The sequence below is a fragment of the Anabas testudineus genome, chromosome 18 (assembly GCF_900324465.2).
Source record: "Anabas testudineus chromosome 18, fAnaTes1.2, whole genome shotgun sequence".
In the NCBI taxonomy this organism is placed as follows: domain Eukaryota; kingdom Metazoa; phylum Chordata; class Actinopteri; order Anabantiformes; family Anabantidae; genus Anabas; species Anabas testudineus.
Window position 1 is genome coordinate 20,348,905 of NC_046627.1, and position 25,176 is coordinate 20,374,080.

Sequence of the window (25,176 nt, forward strand, 5' to 3'; positions counted from 1 at the left end):
TTTCTACCAGCCTGCCACGGCCAATTCTAGCAGAGTCAAAACAATGAACTCTCATCAACCACATGCTGCGAGGAATGTGGGAGCGAGGAGGCCAAGAAACAGGGGGGTGAAGACGATGAAACTGACTGATAGGGGGGGAGAACAGAGAGGGAAGATTGAGGAAGTGACAGCAGCAAAATGGAAGAAGAATTAAAACAGCTCCAAGTGTTTTTTGTGCCAGAGAAGAGAATTTATTGGATCTTAGACAGAAAACAAGATGGAGGCAACGGAGAGGGGAAACAAGCCGCAGAGCTGGAAACTGGGAGCGAAGCCACGACATTCAAGAGGAATGCAAACATCCTAAACTGTGTAACCTCAAAAATCACAAACAAATTGTTGGTTTACAAGACGAAATTTAGGGCTTTTTAAACGAAACAGGATGCATCAGCAGAGTAATTCACAAATACAAGAAAGTGGAGTAGAGTTAACAGGCTCCACGAAACACAAGAGGAGAGGAATTTAGTGTTCACACAACTGTGGAGGAGTAGCTGGAAGTGTTTTGGCAGCGTCCACATCTAATGGCTTAACTCAACGAAATAAAGAACGACCCAAGAGAAAAGGAAAATAAAAGGAAAGTGCTACTTTTGTACTTTATTTAGCAGCATTTCAAAACCTACTGGCAGAACGGTTTGTCACATTTAAAGAAAGTTTCATACACAAACAAAAACCAAAGTGAACAAATCATTTTAAAGAAGAGTCGAATGTGTCGCGTTCAGGGTTTATTATGATGCTACAAACATTACAGAATGACTTCTGACTTGCTGTGAACAATTTCTGTCACTGTGCTCTGCCTTTATATTCAAGTTTTTAATATTTTAACATTGCTGCTACAATAATAATACTAATATGACACCTGATACTATTAGGCTGTTACTGCCATTTTTTACACAACAACACAGTAGTTTGGCTCTCGAGACGTCTCATACCTGCAGCTTGACAGCGATGACCACAGAGGTGAGGTCTTTATCCAGCTCCTTCAGCATGATCAGCTTCTTCAGAGTCAGGTTGAACAGCCTGTAGGAAACACACATAGACACTGAAATTAGATTTAATGCCCATTAGTGTCATGGTGCTTTGCCTTATCTGCAGCTTATAATTCAACAAAGCCAGGACTGATACTAAGCCGAGAAGTAATTTAATTTAGTGTTTTGCATTCGTTTTGGAGCGATGCTACCCAAACACAGCTCCACAGGGTAACGGCTGCCTCTCACTGTAGCTCAATGAAACTATTTACAGCGTGAAAGGTAACGTCGCCACGGCAGGAGGATCCAACCTTTGAAGATCCTCCACTACATTTAATCAGAATAGAGCATAAGATAAACCAAGCTTGGCACAACTGATCCAACTGAGTGAAGAGTTGTGTGTTCTGTTCATCTCCACTATCGAAGGTATAGAGTATGTGGGGAACTAAAAAAACAGCTTTCCACCTCCATCTTTAAATCCTTCCTTTTTACAGGTTCATGAAATGAAGCAAAGACAAAATGAAAAGTGACACATGAAGAGGTGCGTAGTGCAGCTTTGTGTTTAAGTGGATAACAATAAAAAAACGATGGGAAGGAAATGGTTTGCTATTTTTGTGTTTCAACTGTAGCCAACTCTTACGTCAGTGCAAACACACCAACTGAATGATACTGGATGTTGTCCATCTGAGATGCACGGCAGAATTAGAGAGTTCATGCGAGTCCAACTAGCACCTCGGCCACAAGCTTCCTGCCGCTCAACACAAAGATGCACACAATACAACACTAGGCAGAACAAAAAGGGTACACGCACAGCGACAGAAACGTAGCAGACCAGAAGCACTTAAAAAACCGATATGGAATCAGAAAAGACCAATGCATCACACCAGAACAGCAGCTGTACAGCCAGGGGTCAGTCTGTTCAATAATTCATCTGCAGGGCTTGAGAGACACAAAGTAAACCACTAAAATAGAACTGGCTGGGGTATCAACCAAAAGAAAACAAAAGGAGGGGGACAGATAGATATAGAACATTATGATAAAGAATAGTATGAAGGAAAAAGGCGAACACAGACAGGCTGACAAAGGAGCAGAGGGAAGAGAAAGAGGATGGATGTAAAAATATAGAGACGGCAGCGAATACAGAAAGGAGGAAACAACATGCAGACAAAGAAGAAAGAGAGAGAGGAGGGGGAGGTAGAGAGACATGGAAATTGAAGGAGACATCAACGGAGAGAAAGGAGATCTGGGGATGACAGAGGCTGACACAACGTGAAAAGAAAAAGATTAACTGTCTGACATAAAAAGAGAAAGTGGCTGTTTTCCCCCCAGAACAGTGTCATTTTATTTAGAGAAGGAGAACAGAGGAGCAGACGTTTCAATGCACTGAACTGAAAAGTGTTTTTACCCCAGTTTACTTTGTGTAATTTGAGGTTTTAAAAAATAAATAAATAAAATCAACTTATTACTGGATCACCAGGGAGATGAGTCATAGTTACAGGCTTTATTCCAGGATCTATATATCGTCAGGGCTACTTTCATTGTTATAGAGGAAAACGGGGAAATACAATTAAGTAGAGGCGAAACAGTAAGAAAGAAATGAAGATCTATAATGAAAAACAGTCATTGAGGCCCCCACACAAGTCGAGGGTTATATGATGGCAACATGCCGATACTCAAACTCGTAATGCAACCTTTGATCACGACTGTGAAGATTAAAGGCAGCCCCGATCCAAACACACCTCTCCACCCTCACGTCTCCCTCGGAGAGTGGACAAGTGGAAAAAAAACAAAAAAACAACGTCAAACAATGAGAGCACTTCTCCTCAATCACCAGGCTTTCTGAACAAGATCAAAGTGGGGGGTGGGGGGGCTAAACCTATGAAGAAAATCACTTTTTCTTTCCTTTGATAGAGAAAGGCCAGCGAGGTGCAGCGTCTGCCCACACCTGCTGCATCTGAGGGGAATGAATCAAGGTGGAGGAGAGGCAGGGTCCCAGGGGTCGATTAGGAAAAGAGAGTGAAGCACCTGAGGTACGGGCCATTATGGAGACGGAGGGAGAGACAGAGAGACAGAGAGAGGACCGTCAGACTGAAAGACCACAAGGATACAGACAAAAATAATACAACAGAGTTATGCAAGCAGGTGTCTGAACAGCAGACCCACTGATCCGCAGGTGTTTACGCCAGATGCCCGGCCTGATACAACCCCTCCTCAGCGTTAGATATCGTCTGTATATGAAAATAAAAAGCTAGAGTTCAAGTGAATACACGAATTTTAAGAATTTAAATAAAAGAACTTAAGGAACCCTGTGATTAATGAAAATGAAAAGATGAGTAAACAACATTACAAATGTTCAAAGCCGCAGCTGCTCTTTCACTTCACTTTGATTAGTTGAAGAGACTTATTGTACATTACACGCACTACTGCAATTAATGGACACTTCCATATACTGCAATGAGGAACTGGGAATAAAACCAATGACCTTGTGGTTCATGGGTGACTTCTCTACCAAATCAGTCAAAGCTGCTTTTGATACCTGATGACAAAATACACCTGAGGGTTGAACGAAACAGGCAAACAAATAAGCTGCAATCCCGAAGGAGCAGCGCTGTAAAACAGCACTGTGCAGCCAGCATATTGTACTCCATTTTTCTTGTTCATGTTATTTTGTCTACTTCTGTTTAGACTGACAGTCGTAGACCTAATGTCACGGAAATTAAAACCACAACAAGCTAACCTCTAACCACATTAGTTTATTTGAATTCATGCTTTGAAGCAGTCGACATACTGTAGTTAGATTCCAGCATATAGCTTAGTGGACTGCACCTGTATATTAATCTATGAACCCAGGACCCTCTGTATTACAGGATGTGTTCACTTGTGACTCATCTTGCGTTGGGGAATCTGAAGGGATGAGTTTCTGTGACGTCAGTTTTTGGCACTTGGCACACATTATGAAGACATCACTGGTCTGCACCTGATTGGTGGCATTTCGCTCCGCGGCGGTGATGAATCACAAAGCCGATGAGATAAGAAATGTTTATGACACCGCTGGGGCTTTCATCCTCGGTCATCACAGCTGTGGGTTATGGCTTTTGGAGGGTCCTAAAACTCCACAGACGCAGAGCGTGATGAATCAAGACTCAATAAGGTGTCGTACTGACAGTGCTGAATCGGGACTGAAGAAACGGTAAAAATGAAGCTGAACCTCTTACTAAACTTACTAAACAGCACAAAAGGACTTTTTTTAATCGGCTGCTCCGTGGATCATTCCTTTCATGATGTAACAGCTGAACCGACTCAAAATTTCCCTTGAGATGTACTTACAGTAAATAGCCAAACAGCACTTTATTGTTGCTCAGTAAAAGGATGCAGGTACCAGTGGGAGTCCTGCTCGAGTCGACTTCTGCAGCAGCCGAAACACAAGCTTCCCATTAAAGCATCATGCAGAAATCCTGTTTTACTCTTCCCCCATCAGCAAAAGGATGTAATATCTATTTACCAAAGAAAACATCTTATACAAAATCACCTTGCTAGTGATCAGTGAACCTTTGACTTAAATGCTTTAAATCCCTATGGATGAGAAAATTGAACGCGTCCAAAGCCTCGGCTGCCACACAGTTACAGTGACGTGTCAACATAGCTGTCGAGCGGGATCACATGATGAAGGTCAAAACAGTCCGCCCGCCACAAACGCTTCCTCTCCGGTCCAGTTCTCACTTCTCCACGTCTCCTCAACAGTCACCACACATTACTGTCAATCTCAACAAAAAAGCGTGGCAAGAGAAAACTGGTACCTAGGACTCAACAGGGAGGAACGGTTGTACAGCAAATATGGAAAAATCGGACCGGAGCAGCAAATATTTACAAACCTACTTCTGCACAACAACAGCTGGGATGTGATTACAGGCTGCAATGCATAATGGGAAATAAAGCAAATCAATTTGTCTTTGCAGGAGTCGAGCTTCACCAGCATTTTGATGAATTCCCACTAGGACCTTTTTCCCTTTGGACCATACAGGGTCCCAGGAAATGCTGCAGATGGAACAGCTTCATCTGTTCGTCTACTGGCTGTCAAAAGCCTGATATGATAATCTGAAGGAGGAGCAGCTGAACGTCACTGTTTTTTAGTGGCCAAAAAAACTTTAGTCCAGCTGTATGAACTGTCATTTATAAACCTTTTAAGAGTAATCAGATGGTGAAATTAGGCGGAGACAAAGTAGATCTAATAGTAAAACATAGCATTCGTTTGCACTATTACAGAGAGGTTTGTAAAATGCCCATCAAAAGCATTTGTTGCTTTATGTATGTATAAATCAAACTGTTGCATGCATGTGGCCAGGCTGCCTGTCAACAGCTGAGTGAGGCAGTATGTTCAATAAGGTGTAAAGTAGTAATTGTTCAATTATTCATAACGCGTCCTAAAGTGACTTTGAAAAGCTTTTACGTGGTCGTCTAAACTCCCTGCTAATTATTATGTCGCCTGATGCAGTCATCCAGCTCCACCAGTCTGGCACCTACAAAAGCAAACTGGAAAAGGTATTAACACACACTGTTTGACAAAGGTTGGCTCCTTTTCCCTTTTTGTAAGTTAATACCTGGGTGACCTTATCAGGTAATGCACCTCCCAGGTTTGGAAAACAACACATCGCGTCCACAAACTGAGATCAGATCCGTTTTCCAGTTACAGCTGTTCGAACTGTTCTGGTGACGATGTCTCGATCGAGCCGCAGCCGTCACAAGTGAACATTAAAGCTGATGTGGAAGTGCCTCAGGTTGCAGTTCCTCTAACGGCTCCCAGCTCCACAATATATATACAAAAAAAAAAAAAAAAAGTCTGTAGTAGAAATCCACAACTCACAACTTCGCTTTTAAAATGTGTGTCAACATTTTTCTTTGGAACCCAGTAGTTTCACTTCCTTTCCTACGATTCCTCGCAAGTGAACACAGCTCCAAAAAAAAGAGGAGCCGATTTCTTTGTAATAATAACTGATTCATTAATGACATTTATTGTTTCACACAATGTTCAACATTGTTCATTTCAAGACGTCGTTTTATTAACTATGTACATGTGATTATTAATAGATGAATCCAGCTGCAATCAACTTCTCTTCAGAGGACGAGTTTGTTCTGGAGCTTCTAATCACGTTACAGAGTTAACAGATATAATTATCGCCGTGACACAAGAAGTTATAGAGATTACTTAAAAAAATAGCACCTCCAAGTTTTACCTATTATTAGAAAGACAGATGAAGACAAGAGCACATTGAGAATGACCTCTGCCTGCAGGGTGTTGGTGGGAGACCTCAGTGGGTAACTGAGCATCGCTCCCTCGTAACAAGTCTCCAAACAGGAGACGACCTCACTCTTACTGTCTGACTCATCATCGCTGAATAAATGTTAAACTCCTTGTGCTTTCCCCGGCAGATATTTATTTGTTTGTTTTTGTCCTTTAGGGAAGAAGGCATGGGTGGATGAAAGGAGGGAGCCGACGGAGGTGGAGAGAGTGGTTCAATAATGTCCGCGGGGAGACTGACCTCTGACATTTTGGAAAGGCCATTCTCTAATGAAACACAGTGTATCTGTCAAAGTTTTTTAAACACACGAACCGATTCCTCCAACTGGACTTCAGTGTCTCTCTGGTAGATGAAACAACAAACACCCCACACCGACGCAGCCCGCTGCCTTTTCCCATGCAGGGTAAATGTCTGTCAGCATGTATGTGTGTGGGTGTGAATGCCTGTGGCTTTAAGAGGAAGGTGCCTATGGTTCCCTTGACAACAGTCCATGATGGGAGGTGTGACCTTGCCATGTCATACAAGCAAAATAACATGCTAAGTACACAGCAGAGGAGGAAAACAAGCTTTCCGCCGACCTTCAAGCCGCGTCCTCTCATTTATTTTCTCTTCTCAGCTGTTAACCCTCTTTAATCTTTTCTCTCCTCCTGTCTGACCCCCACAACGCCTCTTCTCTCTTTCTCTTATCACCCATCAGCCACCTTCCTCTCCTCGCTCCTCCTACTCAGCTCCCCCCTTTCCCCGAATCCTAAGTTCTTTGTCCTCCCTACCTCGAAACAGCGACACAACTCCCCTCATCTCCTTCCTTAAATAACGTGGTGTCCTCCCTCCTCTCCTCTGTAATTGTGATCAATGACAGTGCTGGTTCTGTCGCTGACAGAAAGAGCAGAGTCTTGCCCTCCTTCTTTATTAGCGGGCCCCTGCTCCTCTCCTCCAAACTCATTATCATTCCATTACATGGATTAGTCCGTCCCTGACACACAGTCAAGCCAAATTCAGCTCATTTTGGACACAGAGGAGCACAAACAGCGAGAGCCAATATCATTTAGATGAGACACACAATATCACGAATCGATACCAGATTTCACCACCATGTCAAGTGAATTCAAGGGCTATTTTTGAAAGTTCCCAAAAAATAGAAAAAACACACATCAATTAAAACCACACAAAATAAAAAAATCAGATAAACCTTTTCAGTTCTCATTATTGAAATCTAAACTACAGACGCTAAGGGATACATGTAACAGTGAGTGACTGAATCAAACACGAGTCCAAGCAGGGGTAGAACTGTGAATCAATACCATCATATTATTTCCCAACATCAATATATGCAACAGTTACAGCTGCAAAGTTAGTCCATTGATTTTAATAATCACAATTTCTCTAGACTCTAAAATGTTAGTCAGACTAAACAGTATATCTGACAGATCTGATTCCACTTAGCAGGTACCCACAAACTGTGAGTCTCAAAATACATTACAATAGTGCACTGAAACTAAAGCCTCGGTTGACGTAGTGATACCAGGCGCTTCCCACGAACACCTAAATGCACAGTTAAGGAAGGAAGGAGACTCTGTGTGAGTGTCTTTACCTTATGTGGAAACAATGCAGTCATGAAACAATCACATGAGTTTGTTAGAACCAAAGGAGAACACAGTGTTTAGTGTATGATAATCTAAAATATGTCAAATCAAAGAGCGCATCAATGGAAAGAGAACAGAAACAGGTTATTTGACACTTGATGGATGCACAGTACAGTAGGACTAGGGTGTTTTTTAAATCTAGTACAGAAACCCAGCTACAGTTTGTGTCTGTCTTGCTTCCACAAACAGACGTCCCTCAGCAGTTAATGACGTGCTACAGGCACAGCTAAGAGTTAGTTGCACGCAAACATATGGCGATAGCAGATAAAGCAGAATGTGATCGGCGTTTGTTTATTTGTTTGTGTGCGTCCGGGGTAAAGACGAGGCAAACACAATTTCCCCACTTCCACTTATTTGCTACCTTTGATCCTGGGGGATTTACTGCAGAGCTTAGTGGACGTAACACACAGAGACACAGACGTGTTTACAAAACCACAGAATTGCCCGGAGACATACAGAGGACTTTTTTTCTTGCAGCATTCAAATACCAAAAACCTGGTGATCCAATACTAGTGAACCACAAACGCTGGACTTTAATCTCTGGGTGTCTGGGTATTAGTCTTGGAGTGAAGGTGTATGGATTTTCAAGAAACAAAATGAAAGCTAATGTGGCTTAAAACCTCACATGGAGGGCGGCGTTTGTGGGTTTGATCCTGAGGTCTTCAATAAGCTTATCAGTCGCGTCCACACACTTACACACACACACACACACAAAACACTCTGCAAAGGGAAAAGATACCGAATGAGCCAGAAAATAAATGAAAGAGAGAGAGAGTCAACAATATCTCATGATGTGGACACTTACAGGAAGCAAAAATACCAAGCATGTGGCTCCTTACTAAGACTCTTAAAATAGCTCTCGGCTGAGTGGAGACAGCCTGTAAAGATGTCAACATTTTGGCAGAGCAGCCCTGAATCATTTTGCCTCTTCCTGTTGCTTTTATATTAAGATGCAAAACAGCATAATTCCCGTGAAAACAGATCTCAAGCTCTCAATGTGCATCATCACCACGGAGGATGAACGACAGCTGAACATGAAGCCGGTGAAGTGTAAATGTGTCTCGGCTGGAAGAACAATACACTGTGTGGTAACGTGGATTTGTGATTGGGTTTGTTTTGTGTGAGCCTTCAAAAATGCACAACTACAGGACATATACTTCCAATTTGTGTCTTATTTTACTTTCAAATGAAGTGTGCCTTTTGACTTTTCAGACACTAAACACCCCAGTCTCATTAAAGTCTACCCTCATTAAAGTAATGGGTTCGAGGAGCAGAAATGATGATCCGGTTATCTTCTAATCCCCTACTGAAGTCAAACAGACAAAGACGCTGATTTTGCTTCAGTGCCGAGAGAAAGAAAAGGATGTTAGGTACAAAAAAGGCACCTTACCTTAAAAGCAGAGCAGGACATTATCAGCAAGAATGAGCTTTTGTTACGTATGAAACCGTTGTTAAAAACTGTGCTGCTTTAATGTCTCTGTCACAACACTAGCACAGAAATCTCATAATGGTTACTAGCTATTATTATTATTATATCATCACTGGCGGACAGTAGCCTATGTAAAATAGTTTTTGCAACTACGACAATGCAGCTATTCTTCTTCTAGTGACTGTCAATACAGAGGAGGCTTGTACATTTCCCAGTCTTGGTAGAATTCATTGATGAATGACTGAACTGTAACGTCGACGTGAGACTGAAGCGGAGAGCCTCTATTGACATGTTTACCAGACGTCCCCACCGTGTTAGACGGAGCTCTGGCTACGTGATCAACAAAGAGCTCAGGACCTCCAGTTACCTTTACACGAGCACAACCTGCCTGCAGAGCAGAATGAGTCATAAAGCTCTGCAGTCTGCTCTACTTCTCATCCATGACCCTCAGACGGCTCTGAGACAGCCAATGGGCTGCTGGAGGAGGTGGGACCTACAGAGCAGGGTGTGGCGTTGGGCGGCCAAGACGTCAATCACTGGAGGGAGAAACTGTGTTAGGACTAAGAGGACTGGGGTTGGAGTGAAATTGAGGGAACGGTGTGCATGTGTAGGTGTGTGTGTGTGTGTGTGTGTGTGTGTGTGTGTGTGTGTGTGTGTGTGTGTGTGTGTGTGTGTGTGTGTGTGTGTGTGTGTGTGTGTAGAGGCTATACCCTCCAGCCTGGTCCTATTTAGCATGCTGGTCACAGCAGCAGTCAGACTCGAGTGTGGCTGAGGCTTCATCACCCACCGTGATGCAGCGGACTGATGCTCCAGCAACATGAAAATCAACGAGCTGTAGAGCAGAACAGTGTTGCAAACAGCATTAGAGAGGAAGCGAGACGGCACCGGCGCAAGTTCCAATGCGTTTGCATTTGTGTTCAATGCTTACTTAAAATTCAAAGTACAGTAATAGAGAGCTTAACATCATCACTATCATCCAACCCAGCAATCACTGGTGGAGACATCATCAGCACTCCAGATGCTACATGAAAGATTTCTTACTTGTTGACCGACTATGAGCGTTAGGGCTTTGGTTTAATGTCAGAATTAAAAATTTGGTTTATTTTAAACTAAGTGAGTGTTTCTGTACGTGTAAAAGATTGCAGCTGGCACGTCTATCAGATGACTCACTATAAATTATATAAAATATAAAAATGTTATATCCAGAAGAACAAATATCACCTGCAAGTGGGAGGAATCTCATTTCGTATCGTCTGACTCATGGAGCTGGAGATGATCTGGTTCCCAAAAGACAACACAACTGCACCGACGTAGCAGTACTTTGGATTTAAAAGAAAATCATGCTCGTGACTATCAAACCCTCTCCAAACTCTGTATTTCATCTTTGTGAGACATTCAAAGATTTACTACAATGTGAATTTTATACAAATTTAAAAAGCGTGGCTGGTTCAGTTTATCTATTTATTTCATTGTGTGCTAAATTCAATTGTTGACAAAAATTAAACCTAATATTAAAATAAAAGGTTTGAAATTATAACATCACAATTTACACTACTGGCAAAAAACCATTTCTAAATATTATCAGAAATCTGTGAAGTAACCTCACCACTTGACATGCTACTAGTTTATGCGGTCAAGGAAGACATATGCTCCCTTGAGCTTGTAAACGGGGGGGTGGGGTGTGCAGGGTCCTTAAAAGGTTGCAATCTACAATCTCAAGACTAGATCTCGCTGAGTCTCTCACAGTTTACAGACTGTGCCTTTAAAAGGTCATTAAAACTTGTGTGTGCATGACTGTGTACCATCTGAAGATACTGAAAACCCCACTGTGGTGATATTAGTATTCTGATGCCGCCTCATTCAGTAGCAACAGTTTATTATCAGACTCGTGGGGAAACTTCTGGATGATGTGCTGAGAGCTTTGAGTCAACACATGCATAAAGCAGCAGCAGCAGCAGCAGCAGGAGCCAGGCGGCAGAATCTAATGTAACCCAGTTACAGTCAGCGCGGTGTTGTCCTCATTCAAATCTTATCAGTGTTTGTCCAAACGGGGCACAGCATCCAATCCCGCTGACACGCATTAGTAACCGATAGCGTTGTCTGCTCATTACTGATTGCTGGGAGGGAGGCAAACAAACACGTACACAGAGGAAGCTAATTGTGGTTCAGCTGATCAATATTCATGAATGCTTTATACTATTATCTCTGACAAACGAAAGGACAGAGAGACGTCAAAAGAAAGAGGGAGAGAGTAAGAAACATTATGAGAAGCAGCAAAGCAGCAGCAGGACACAGTCTGGTCTCTGTTAATATACTGTGTAAGGACTGGATGATCTGTCAGATTCATATTGAAACGACTAGCAGTGTCAGATAATTAATAATCTGCAGTCATTTAAGATTATATTGAGTTATTTTACCTTCAGGACACTTGTCTACTTTGCACCAGTACAGTTTATCTGCCGTTCTGTAGGATCAGTATGGATGCAGACACCTGGGAAGCTTCATGAATACAAGGGTTTGGTTTGTTGTCTGTCCATCTGTACCGTTACTAATTCTTCTTCAGTATATCAATTTCACTTTAGCATCATTTGAACTGAAATAAAATCAACACAGCTCAGATGTTTTTGTTTTAATAAAAAGTAATAACAGATAAATTATAAGGTGGCACTAGCTCAGTTGGAAGAGCAGTCGTCTATGAATCTCTGGGTCAGTGGTTCGACTGGAGAAGACTCAACCTGCCATCCTGACCATACGCCTACTACCGGGCTCTGATTTTGAAACAGTTTCTATGAAAACAAGCTTATTAATTGTTTTATATGCATTTTCTTATACTGCCACACATTTATTTCAGGCATCACATCCTGAATTCCTCATTTGCATGAAATGAAGCACAGACCGTGTCGCAAAGACAGAATAATTAACGCAAATCCAAGAAACCAAGTGCTTGTATGTTCATAACCCAGCTTTTAGAATCTGGGTGTGTGTAATAGGGTTAAATGGGCTTAATTAGGCTTGACTATTCATTTATTCAAGTATTAATGTGCCCTGCACTTTCACTTACTACTACTAAATGGCTCCACTGGTGCACCCTACCTTAAAATCTACTAACCTCATTAGTTTGGGTTTTTAAAATGTTAAATGTTTGAATAAAAGTTGTGTTTTGTTGATGTTGTGCATTAGTTAGAGGCTGTAGAAGAGATGTGATTAAGCAACATGTCAAAAGTCGAACATTTTTTTCATCTTCTGCTTAAAATAAATCAGTGAAAAAGGAGCTCCTGGCTTCCTCTTTCTCTGATCTCTCCTCTGTGTCTCTTGTCTGTTCAGTTCTGCAGAGTGAATAATAAAATGGCATGGCAATAATAGATCCACAAGGTGACACACAAGGTGAGTTTCAATAAATAATAACAGCAAAGTATGGCGTAACATTAAACTACCTTTCATCAGCTAATGGTTTCGGGAGACATCGGCCTCCTGCTGTCCTAACCTAAGCTTTTGTTGTTTCGGATTCAGCACACCGGAGCTTTCACGGCAATCTAGGAGAAGTGCTTTGCAAGTTTGCCGCTAAAATTAAATGCGCTGTGAAACATGAGTGCAGTGCAGCCACTGAGGCTCCACAGGATGATAAAAGAGACGTTTGGTTTTTACCGGGAGATTTTGTTCAGGTAGATTAGACGTGAAATGAAGCCGAGCGTCAATCCTGCCAGTTTCTCTTCCTCCTCTGTGACATTTCCTTTCTCCATGGTGTGTGTGTGTGTGTGTGTGTGTGTGTGTGTGTGTGTGAAAGAAAGAGACAGCAAGCATTTGCAAACTGGATCTATTAATAATCCTGCCAGCTTGCGCCTGACGTTGTGGGTGTAAGTGGTTTTTCCTTAAACATCTAAATAGATCCATTAACATTTTCGAGTCGCCTGCATCACACGATGTCGGGCTCTTACACAGGGTCACGGTCACACTGGCACGGCGCATTAGGACCTCCGTGGATGTGTGTTTTATTTTGTGAGCCTGTGCTGCAGGCTCATTGGCTTCTTACTGTTGATTTTCCTCACGTCTTATCTCTCCCAGTAACACAAGCTGTCCACCACTGTCCGCCAACAAAAAGCAAGGCTATCTCTACCTCTGCCTGCTCTGTTCCCTCCATTCAAGGCTGTTTTCCATTTCTCCTCTGGCGAGCCACAATTCTCCATCCTCTCCATCTGTCTCATCTGATAGCACCTCTGTTTTCCTCCATCTCACCAACGTGCCCCTCCCTCCTATCCTGATTTCACCCCCCCATGCGAATATTCTTTCCCCAGTTCGATGTCTAATCCCTCCCTTGCTCCACCCCTCTCCAACACAGGATTTGGATTGATTTTATTTTATTTCGGTCCAGTCTGCCCTCCATGTGTTCTGCCTCTCTCCTTCACAGCTTTCTCTACTTTATGATGCTTGCCAGGCCCCTGTGTTAAACACTGATTTGGTTTCTCTAGGCACATTTAGAAATTAACATAGTAACTTGCACAATTCATATGATATGTCGCATTAGTAAGGTCTTATCAACAACTAGTACAGCAAAGGCATTCACCTGAATCCGTGTAAATAGAGAAGGTCTCACTCTGACGGATGCTTTTTGTGCAAAGCACAGAAACAGTAAAGCCCTTTTTAATGCAGAAGCACAGTTAACAGTTTCTAAGAGTAACTTCCCATGAACTACTGGTCTAACAAGCACCTGTGTGCATGTGTTCTTATCCCCTGTTTGGATTCGAGTCAGGACTTTTGGTGCACATCATTATCGTCCTGCTCTTCCTATGTTTCAGTGCAGCCACTTCTTGAATAAAGAAAAATAAGAACTCAAGGAGCTAACGTTAAAGAACAATGTACAATATTGCTCAGCAAATGCCACTTACTCAATGCATTAAGCAACTGTTTCACCATCATTAAGTAACTAAACTAATCACGAGCCAGGATGTGACACCAACCGATTGAGACTGCACCACCTCTACCAACTGATTTCCTGGGGAAAACCCTAGTAAGCAGCCGCGAGTTGTAAAAACCTCGACATCCAGAATATTCCCTTCAAAATATTCAGACTAACGCAAGACACTGTGGTGACATTTCAAAGTCTCTAACATCAGATGTGTTAAGCTTCAGGAGGATGCTTAATATCCACACATGCAGCTTCCTAAGCCCCCTAAAAAGACCTCTCACCTCTTTACAAGAACATGCTTTTGGTTGGCAAACACACACCGGCCACCCACACACATGCACGTTCTCCTGCTCTCTACTCTGCACTGCCTGAACCAAGTCTACTTACGACTCGCCTGCATGTGTGTTTCCGCTGACGAATAAGCACATGTATGTGTGTTAAGAAAAAGAAAGAGAGTAAATGTGTCAGTCAGTGTGTGGGAGAAACGACCAAAGAAACAGAGTGGGTGACTGTGTGTGTGTGTCTGTGTGTATGAACCATATGGACATTATGTGCTATATGCACCACTGAACGCACAGGCTGTGGTTTTCCCATGCTGCTATAAGGCAGTTGTGCTGTGACTCATGTTTAATCTGAAGGCAGAGCAGAAGTGATTCCTGTAAAAAACATGCGTGTGTGTGCGTTTGTGTGTGTGTTTGTGCAGAGACCTATTGCTCACCACAGTGCTCTCAAGCCCGAGTCCTGGCATGATTCTTCGCTGTGTGCTTTTGCCCACAGCAGGGGAGCTATTTGAGCGTGTGACTGCATGTAGGTGGGTGGGCACTTCATTTTTTCTGATGCTGTTATCCTAAGCTATCAAGTATGCGTATTGGTATGTGGGTGGCTGCTGCCTCGTTTTAGAAGGAATGGGAGTGAATGTAGAGTTTTGGAGATGTTGACTTTTAATCAAATCCCTGGAGAAACTTGAAAAATTGAGAAAGATGTGTGGGGGTGGTGGTAGCAAGGAGTAAGTAAACAAGAGTGACCAAAACAGCTCTGGACAGTTCAGTACTTCAGCATTTCTGTGCCTAACATGAAATGACACAGAGAGAAAGAGAACGAGAGCAAGTGCTGGGAAGAAAATGAAACCACAAACCAGAGGGAATGGAATAAAAAGTAACACGGGGAAAACGGGAAGGTGAGTGATGGTGCATAAATATGACACTGCTGTGAGGAGATAAGAGAAAAAAAAGCAAGTCATTGACGGAGCTGAATTGAAATATATGAATGTGTGTGTTTTCCTGTGGGCTAGTGTGGTATCTGCACATCAATGTGTAGCTCTGCAATTTAAAAAATAAAAATAAAAACAACCAACCGCACAGTAATACACTTATCAGTCGGTTATGTAACCATTTCAACAAATGGCTCGCAGAAATCCACAAGCAGAAATTGTTTTTTTTCTCTCACAGCAATAGTGACAAACAGCAGCCACGGGCCCGAATTCAATCTGTGAAACAGAGCATCGTGAAGCAGGAAGACGCAGACCGTATGGTGCCTTCAAGAGGTGTTCGTGACAAAAGGGGCCCAGAAACCCAACATACGTCTCATTTTACTGAGTGTAGATGATGTTTGAAGGTGCTTGCCAGTATTTAAAACTCTGTGACACAAAACTAGAAACTAAACCTACACTTCCACTGGAAAGAACTGAAAGATCACATCTAGCATGAGAAGACATTTTCCAAAAAAGCATCTGTTGTTGCTGCTTTCACAGCCAAAAGCACCTAAATGTTTTTGGTGCAATCAAACTTTCCCATTCAAAACTCACAACCACTTTCAAGGATACTGAAGGGAGTTTCAGGGCGTTTTGGGATGGAAACTACCAAATGGAAATCACCAGCTAAGCTGTTATGGCGTCATGGGATGGGACATTTTGTAATATTTACATTTAGATAATAGATCTATTGATCTTTAAAAACTGAAAGTGACATAGTTAATATGTCTGGTCACTACATCGTTAACTGAATAATGATAAATGTGCTCTTGATGTTCAATTTATTACATGTTTGAGCCCAAATTGGTTCTTCAGGAAAAACGATAAGATAATAGTAAGATATAGTTATATTGTTTAAAAGATAATAACTTTATTATGGTTATTTTTATTATTAATAAACATCTACCTAAATAAAGATCTAAATTACTGCACAGCTTGTGGAGGCAGGTAAGTGTAAGCCCGTTATAAGCGTGGGTGGCACAGAGACATAAAAACTAAGACAAGACGAGATAAGATAAGCTTTGGCTATTTTGTGTGTTTCCGAGTCTCGCGAGTGAGTAAATTGTCTGTGTAGATATGCATCTGCATTTCTATTTGCATTTACTAAAGGGTCTGAAACAGCTGCCGGAATATGACACAGCAGGACTGCAACAGAGCCGGTGACGATGAAGCTGGTACCAGATCTGTGACAGCGGGTGAATCTGCACCAGCTCACAGAGCCATTATGGCACCTTGGGTTGTCGACCGCTCCAGAAAACAATGGCAGCTGAGGTGAAACTGCTCTTGGTGGCAGATCCATCACAGCTGTTGCGGAAGCAGGGATGTGACTGTGGAGCGGAGCAGCGATGGTGGCACCGGGAGGAAGAACGCCAGCAGGGGGACGGTAGATCAGAGGGGCTGAGATACAGACCGGAGACAAAAGAGCTTAGATTTAGCTGCACACTAGAGCAACAACGAGGTGTGACTCTGTGGGGAGAGGGAGGAGGGAAACATGAGGATGAACCAAGTGAAAAGGAAGGAGCCGTGTGGCTAAGCTAATGCCTGCATCGGTTCATGTGTCTCTGCCGTCTCTCCCTTTCCATTCACCACATCACACTTTGATGTCGTCCTTTTCTCATACAGCCTCCTCTTTCTCTTTACTTCCACCAGCCTCTCCCCCCCTGCCCCCTCTTCTTCTTCTCACCTCCATCCACTCGAGCCCATTTTCTCTCCATCACAGGTCTTATCCTTTTTTCCCCCCCTGCTCTCATCTCACCCTCGGCTTCATGCTCCTCTCACCTCGACTCCTCACATCGGGCCCTCCTCTCCCTGTCCTCGTCGACCTCTTCTCGTCACCCCTCTGTGTACCTGCTTTCATCACTCATTCATGATATACATGGATTTTCTCTGCTTCACTCGAGACGACCATCCACTAGACTAAAAGGACATTTTGTTACCACTTCATTATTCAGTGTGACATTAACTTTCATTTATGCCCCGGCTAATCACGCCTTCTTCTTTGAAGTTGTCCTCAGTTATCAGCTTCAGCAAATACTTTCAGCTGAGCAAAGAGTGTGTTTGTTATCTACTTATGTAGCAAACTGAGTCATTAGAAAGTTTGTAATGTTAAGCAAGCACACATATTCTCACAGAGGCATTAGTTAAAATATAGTACTGTACTGATAGAAACACTATTTGCAAGATGGCAGCTAATAGACTATAGCAGTATAGGTATGTTGAACAAAGCAACGACCACATACAAAATGACACATAACCTTTAATCATTTTATTCATAGCACCTTTGGATACAGGTCTGTAGTGGTACCATGTTAACAAGCCATCTTCATTAATTGATCTGCTTCTACTGCCTCATAAACCTAATGTTGTGTTTATCTTTATCATTTTTCAAGAACAACCTTTCCTAGTTCCAATTTCCCAACTTTGAAATTGCTGATTTATCTGATAATAAACTAAATATTTGGGTTTGCGATCAATGTGTCACCTTGAAATTTGATAGACAAAGCTGCTAATCTAACCATATAGAGATTGAACAAACACTGTGAACATTATTTGACAAGGTAAAAAATTTTCCAATTGGCACTCGACCTTTTTTGTCATTGCTGAAAAACATCTGAGATCTGAGTGACAGTTCACCTTCCCCTCATCATTTCTGCGCTGTGCTGCTCAGAAGGCACCTGGTCGCCCTCTCCTCCTCTATTTCTTTTCTCTTCCAGTCTTTCTTAGCTGTGCCTCTGTAGAGAGCAACAGTCGCCCCGCTGACTCGAGCTGACACTTCGCCTAAAGCAGGAACACCCTGCCAGGTCACATACACACACGTCCACACAGTAAAGCGCCATTTGATGTACTGTTAGCCGCTAGGTGAGGCAAGATGATTTGCACTCTGAGGCATACAGTGATTTTGCAAAGCACATAAATACAGGGGGAGTACACACACACACACACACACACACACACACACACACACTGCATGCAAAGTCAGCCAGGACACTGAATCAAGCCCTGCTAAACTTATAATCAAAGTGACACTGCACAAGGCACGACACGAACAAACAGTAACAAGTGCGAGCATCAAGACACATGCACAACAACATTTGATGTAATGTGCAGATGACACAGGTCAGATCTGAAGAATGCAGTGAAAATGATATGATGAACCAACAACACACGTAAGCACATAGACTACAGTTTACTGCAGAGGCAGCGTGACGCAAGAACACACACTAAGGCACGAGCGCCATTTGAATCAAGGTACACCGTGGCGGAGAAGAAACATGAGAGTGACAGCATGAGAGTGCATACCAGTGTGAGATGCAAGATCTAAGTTGGGGTGAGATGAAGGTTCGAGCGCTCGGTGAGAATTCAACAGTGAGAAAAGGTACGTAATGCAACAACAGGGTGAGCACACAACACACCACCTCCGTTTGATGAAACGGATGAAGGTGAGACGAGAAGCAGACCGAGGAGCAGCAAAAGGCGATAACAGCTCTCACCAGTCATCTTGCTGTGTGAGCTGGCCGGCCTCCTCAATGAGAAAGGAGACTAACAACTGATATGAATGGAAGACGTTACAATAGGCCGACTCTGACATGTGATTACAGGATGGAGTAATGGAGTTTTTCTAGTCAGTCCACTTATCCTGCCTCTGCCTGTCACTAAAATGCAACGTACACTGGATAACATCAATAACACCGCACTGATGCTACAGAGTTACACCGACGTGCATGCACCAACAACTCCCAACTCTCACAGTTCCAGACACAGTGATGCATTTGTGTGAGCATGTTCAGGAACTGTGAGATGACACAATTCACAAAGACCATTTTGAGGAACAAAGCAACGACAGAAAGTTATTTTAGACACCAAAAAGCTGCGCATTACAGCGGTTTTTAGCAGCGTGACGAAGGAAACATGTTCACTGTGAAGTGAAGGTAGGTACACGCCATTCAACACCGTACTTTGATCATGCCGAAGTAATTGGCTGAAGCTCTGAACGTCAGGATCCTGCTGCATGCTTGATGCTCATGTCCACATGTGTTTATAACCTGCACAGTTCTCCACAGGTCGAAAGAACTATATTGTGTTCATGACCTTAAAATGTGATGGTTTTCCTTGTTCCTTGTGCTTTTTCTTCTATTATCTGCCTTCGTGCACACATTTTAAATAATTCAAGTGTCTGGTGTATTTAAAAAAATATGCAGTTTTGTCTGCATGCTTTCCATCGTCTACCTCTCTAGGTTATTGTCTCGCCTTCATTTAGTGCCAACCTCTCCCTCCCTCTCTGCGTCCCTCTCTCTCTCTTTGCATCTTGCTCTGCTTCCCACAGCCACAGGCAAGGGCGCACGGAGGCTTGTTACTTGCTAAGGAGGGCAGAATGAACCTTTCCACATTTGCACTCAAACACAAATAGAGCACGTTCACCCTGAGCACAACTTATCATTGTAGGCAAGTTCGCTAATCATGTGTTTGCTAGTTTGCACTTTGTTATTCAGAGCACAGAGCTGCCGTCTGCACTCCTCTGCTCATGCAGGTCTGCGACACTGAGCATGTGACCTGCAGTGAGTATGAGTGTGTGTGTGTGTGTGTGTGTGTGAAGAGATAAGATGTGCATGTGTTGAGAGCAAGTGGAAAATGTCTCTTTATAACAGGACTACTTTGCTTGCATATGTCTGCTGATTAAATTTGTGTGTGCGAGTGTGAGTTTACAGTGAATATGAAGCTTCCCGTGATTAGATCCCACAGCAGGAATCCTGCTTTGTTGTCACACACAAGCGCACACAATACAACTGACCCCTCGTTAAAGCGATTACAGATTAATGAGCAGAGCACCCGCCTAATTCAGTTTAGCTCCAGACAGGGAGACGATGCCATCGAACCATGCCGTCTGCCGCTTAGCACGTAGCTGGATTGGTTACTGTGGAAAAGTAGTGGGCAAACATATTAGCTTCCTGCTTACCAACCAATCAGAGCTGCTCTGATACAGCCACAGTAACGGGCCGAGAGGCAGCAGCAGAGCTAAAAGGATGCTCATGATGTTTGTTTCCCCATTCTGTTTGTGATCTGGTTAAACCTGAACTCTTTCAGTCACAAGATTTAATTTAAGAATCTGTTTATTTGCTTTTTTCCTCAAGGACACTGAACATTAAATATGAAGTTAGAGATAGGAAGCAACAAGAGGAAGGCCCAAGCTAAAAGCTCCAAACCTGCGCGGAATTGAAGAAATGCCAATAAATTGTTGTCAGTAATCCTTAAAGATGGTCGAAGTGTCGAGGTCAATCTGTGTTAAGTGTATTACAAGCTTGTTATCACCCAAGGGACACTGTGTGTAACCTGAGCTGGAGAGGATTACGCTTTGGTGCACGGCATTATTCAGAAGGACGTGTGGTTGTACAGTAGCTGCACGGGCGCACAAACGTACTGACGTTTGTTGGGTTGTTGACATCCAAGTGTGTTTTATATCACCAGCACGTGTTGATGTGCCCTTGCAGCTCATGTTCCCAAAACATGAGCTGCAAATGAAATAATGTAGAAAAAGGCTTTGTCACCGCATGATCCAGTGTGTGTGTGTGTGTGTGTGTGAATATATGTATCTGTTGTCAGCATGATTTGTGTTTCCCCCCGTATGTCCTTTTATGTAACCGGATGCCACTGCGTCCTTGTTTATAACACATTAAATGAAGGCAAAGCATATGTCTGTGACATTGTCCGTGAATATGTGGCAGCACACACACATCTGTGTGTGTGCGTGTGTGTTTGTGTTACCAGCCAGATGGGAGTCTATGACTCCACTGCAGAAGAATCACTGCCAGGAGCCATAAAGTGTGTGGCTCTAAGAACGACACAGACAACAAAAGCCTCCTCAGACCACAGCAGTGCCGTGGCCTGATTGACCACAGCCTCTACACTGCAGCAGCAGCAGCAGCTGCAGCAGGAGGACGACTCAGCTTCTCCACTTATACTTAGTTTACCTAGACGAGAAGTTTCTGACGGCTCGTGCAACATCTTGTGCTTCCGCAGACGAAAGAAATTCCTGAAGTTGAAGCGAGTCAAAGGCATGTCTTGACATCTCTACAGCAGAAACACATCGCGGGCAAAAATCATCTGTCAAGCTGCCGATAATTACGGGGTTTTTTCAGTAAAGACTATCTGCAAATGCCAGAACAGCCAGAGAAATGCACCTCAACCACTTCCAAGAGCCTGACAGAGTGCGTGACGCGAGAGTTTGTGACTGACAAGCTGCACAAAGTCAGGACTTACAGTAAATGAGGCGTTTCATCTTTCACTGTTTACCATCTTCTCTTCGGATAATAAGGTACATCCAGTAAGGTAACCACCTCTGGACCTTCTCTGAGGGAGTCAGATTTAATGTGTTTCAATCAGAGTTCATCCAATATTACTCCTGCTCAAAAAAGCAGTGATATTTTTCTTCTAACTAATTTTCAGATCTCCAAACTGACACTGTTACCCTGCAGATTTTATTCTCGGGAAGGTCTAGAAAAGAGCATTCACAGCTCTATTGTGAGTTCCAGCACTGAAAGGCGTATCAGTGAAAGTCTTTTGAGTGGGTTAGCAGCTTTTTAAAGCTGGGTGAGAAGGTTTCGCTGCAGGTTTATACAGCCTGACAGCCCAGAAGAAGAGAAACACACGGAAAACTGCCACGTTAGCCACTAGAACTGCTACACCGCTGCTATGAAAGACATCAGATAGATTCCCCAGTCTTTACATTCATCTTCCTTCATCACCAACGCGAGGAGAGCACTAGGGGAAACTTCAGACCTCTCGGCTGCTCGGTTGTGCGGAAGAGTAGGCACCACCAGGACGCGTGGCAAAGCCAAAGCCTCTTAATGAACACCGCTATCGGCTGTGTGCGATGGCCTGTTGGCACTCTCTGCATTTCTTTCCATTTGTGTGTGTTCAGCGGTCAGGCTTTACAGGGGACGGGGCCGGGGGGAGGTGGATAATGTAACGCTGACACTCGAGGAACGACGAGCGTCGTCCCACTATTGTGTTGCAGGGCAATTACAGCAGATGTGTCTAACAAATGCACAATGTATAATTCAGAACATCCTGCATTTCTGCGCTGCGCTTCCTCACGCCAACAGTATTCATTACCAAGCCAGGGGATAGGCATTATTTTAAATGTAATGACCCCGGCTGTTTTCATTTATTTATATTGTTATTTTTAGACGGAAAAGTGGCTGATGCTCTTTTCAGGAACGTAATAAAGGCTGAAGAGGAGAATCCAGCATATACTGATGGTTTACAAGCATTTTAAGCAAACTACATGTTCATATATGAAGATTCCTGACATAAAGGATATGACTGATGTTTAGATGAAGGTTCTTATGACCGCGTTTGTATTGATATTTAAAATAATGCTTCACTATTTCTTCAACTTATGAGAGTTCTAACCACAGATTGCAATTTAATTTATTTACTAAAAGTGAAGCATGCAACCACACAAAGGAAATCAGAGCTCTGTTTTAGTGTGCGTTTCTTTGGTTACAAGAGGAAACACAGTGGCTGATAGTGTTGAAATTTATCTTGTGACCCCTTCCAATGGTGACATGATAAACTTCACACAATAGTAAAAGAAGGAAAACACATTTATTCCTCTTTTTAAATATGTATATATACCCATTTGAAATCACAAAGCTCCATTTGAAGCACAATGAATTTCAAAGCCAAAAAAGGTGGGAACCCCTCACAGGCCGGAGGACACTGTGCGTACAGTCGTTTTCCTTTGTTATGGTCCAAGTCAGTTTCCACACTCCTTCCTATAAATCTGATTTGTGGCCATTCTGGGAAAGAGACTCCCGACTCACTCACGGTTTGAAAGCGTCAGTGAAGCACCGAGCAAACACCTCTACTTCCATCTATGGACCTAAGTCAGGGGACTTTTCCCTGTACGGGCTCTGCGAGGAGGCCTTCTTTAATAATGCAATGTGAGGATCTCTGTCACAGGGCCCGTTCCTGGAATACCTGACACTCAGCAGCTGCACGAGGAAGCCTCGACCAAACTATGCTGACGCTGGAACTGAAACCATTTGTGGAGCGAGCCCTGGCAGCCGCATTCCACCTGACGGTAACACCTGAATACACCTGAGAACTGCTTCTGCTGCTTTATTCACTTAAGCCTCTATGCGTGTGAGGCGAGACACTCATCAACCGGATTATGTGGCAGTAGAAAAATACGAGAGAGGGAGAAGAAGCGATGAACCAAGCAAAGGGGATAGTGCCAGGCGCCCGTGTGTTCAGATGACATTGCAGAACCTGGAAGAGACAGTGGCGAGAGGGAATCGCCCGCTACACCGTGCTAAAAGAGCTGGTGTGGAGCCAGTGAAATGATTTATTCCTCTCGAGTAAAGAATAGAAAGTCAGGAAACACAGAAATGACCTCAGAGGCACTCACACTGCGTTGATGGATATGAGGAAGGGTGGAGTCGATTCTGAAATGAACAATAATCAGGGTACCCTGCTTTTTCATACTTGATAACATGACATCATGTACTGGCAAAATTTGACTCACGACTCGCTCAAACAAGCGATATCATCTCTCACTCTTGACTATATCCTGTTACTCCCCACTGTATGCGACCAAAAATACCACAAAACAAACAAATGCATGATATGTTGAGCATTTTTCCAGGTTTCTCTACAAATCAGACTGTGGAGTAGGCAGCTGGGTGCATGCTGGGGGGGGTGAACTCTCCTCAGATCGCTGCATAAACAGCATACCAAGTGGCATTTTGGGTAGGCAGGAAGAGGTTAGAGCTACACCTCGGCTACAGAGGGGAAGTTCTCAGTCCTCACTGCAGCAAGAAAGATTAGGCAATAAGAAAGACAACAAGAAGTAAATAGGCCAAACGAAGCCACTGCAAAACCCCAACAGGACTGAATGTCGGTCTGGGGTAAACGCAGGTTCTCTCATCTGTGGCACATTTTACACATTCCCAGAGCCTGTCCGTGAGAAATCCTATTTAAATGTAGATGACAGAGCCACGGCTTCTACTTCCTTCTCCCAGTCTCATCCTGCGTTTCTCTCTCCAGCCCTCGTTTTCTTTCCCCTGGCTCTGCAAGTCTCTCTCTCTGTGGCTGCAACTGCAGTGAAATCGAAGATCTTTGACGGAGCGTGACGAAAAAGAAAGAAAAAAAAAAAAAGACCCCAAAAACATCCAGATTCACATTTCAAAGCACGTCACCAAAATATTTTAAAGCCGGCCGTGGATATGAGCGAGCAAATACAAAGACGGTAATAATCTGAATCTCGGAAGAAAAGGTCAAGAGGAAAAACTATTCAAATGTGGGCTAACAATGGATGTTTTATTCATGCAAGCTGTTCCAAAATATAGATCCAAGACTGTATCATTTATTCCCCAGCGCATGGTGCACACACACACACCCATGCACACACTGGCAAACACTAACACACACTGGCAAACACTAAGAAGCAAAACATACCCTCGAGGCTTTGCTTCTAACCGAGCAGAGCCCCAAAGCAGCATTAGAAAGCAGCATTAAGATGTCAGCATGTGTGATGCTTTTACCAGCATGCTTCACTCCCACTAATTGCTTTCAGCAACCCAAACATCTGGGCTCTTCTGAAAGGAAACAGTTCAGCGGATACCTGCTGACCAGAGAACGCCGCACTCGAAT

General features: G+C 43.3%; 1 protein-coding gene across 2 annotated transcripts in view; it reads right to left on the reverse strand.

Annotated features, from left to right (window-relative positions):
* The window catches only part of LOC113157288 (phosphofurin acidic cluster sorting protein 1), a 45,763-nt gene that overhangs the window by 18,403 nt on the left and 2,184 nt on the right, over positions 1–25,176 (reverse strand). For both annotated transcript variants that reach the window (XM_026352660.1, XM_026352659.1), the window contains exon 2: positions 966–1,053. In XM_026352660.1, coding sequence (XP_026208445.1) covers positions 966–1,053 — 88 coding nt within the window. The remainder of the gene's footprint in view (positions 1–965; positions 1,054–25,176) is intronic.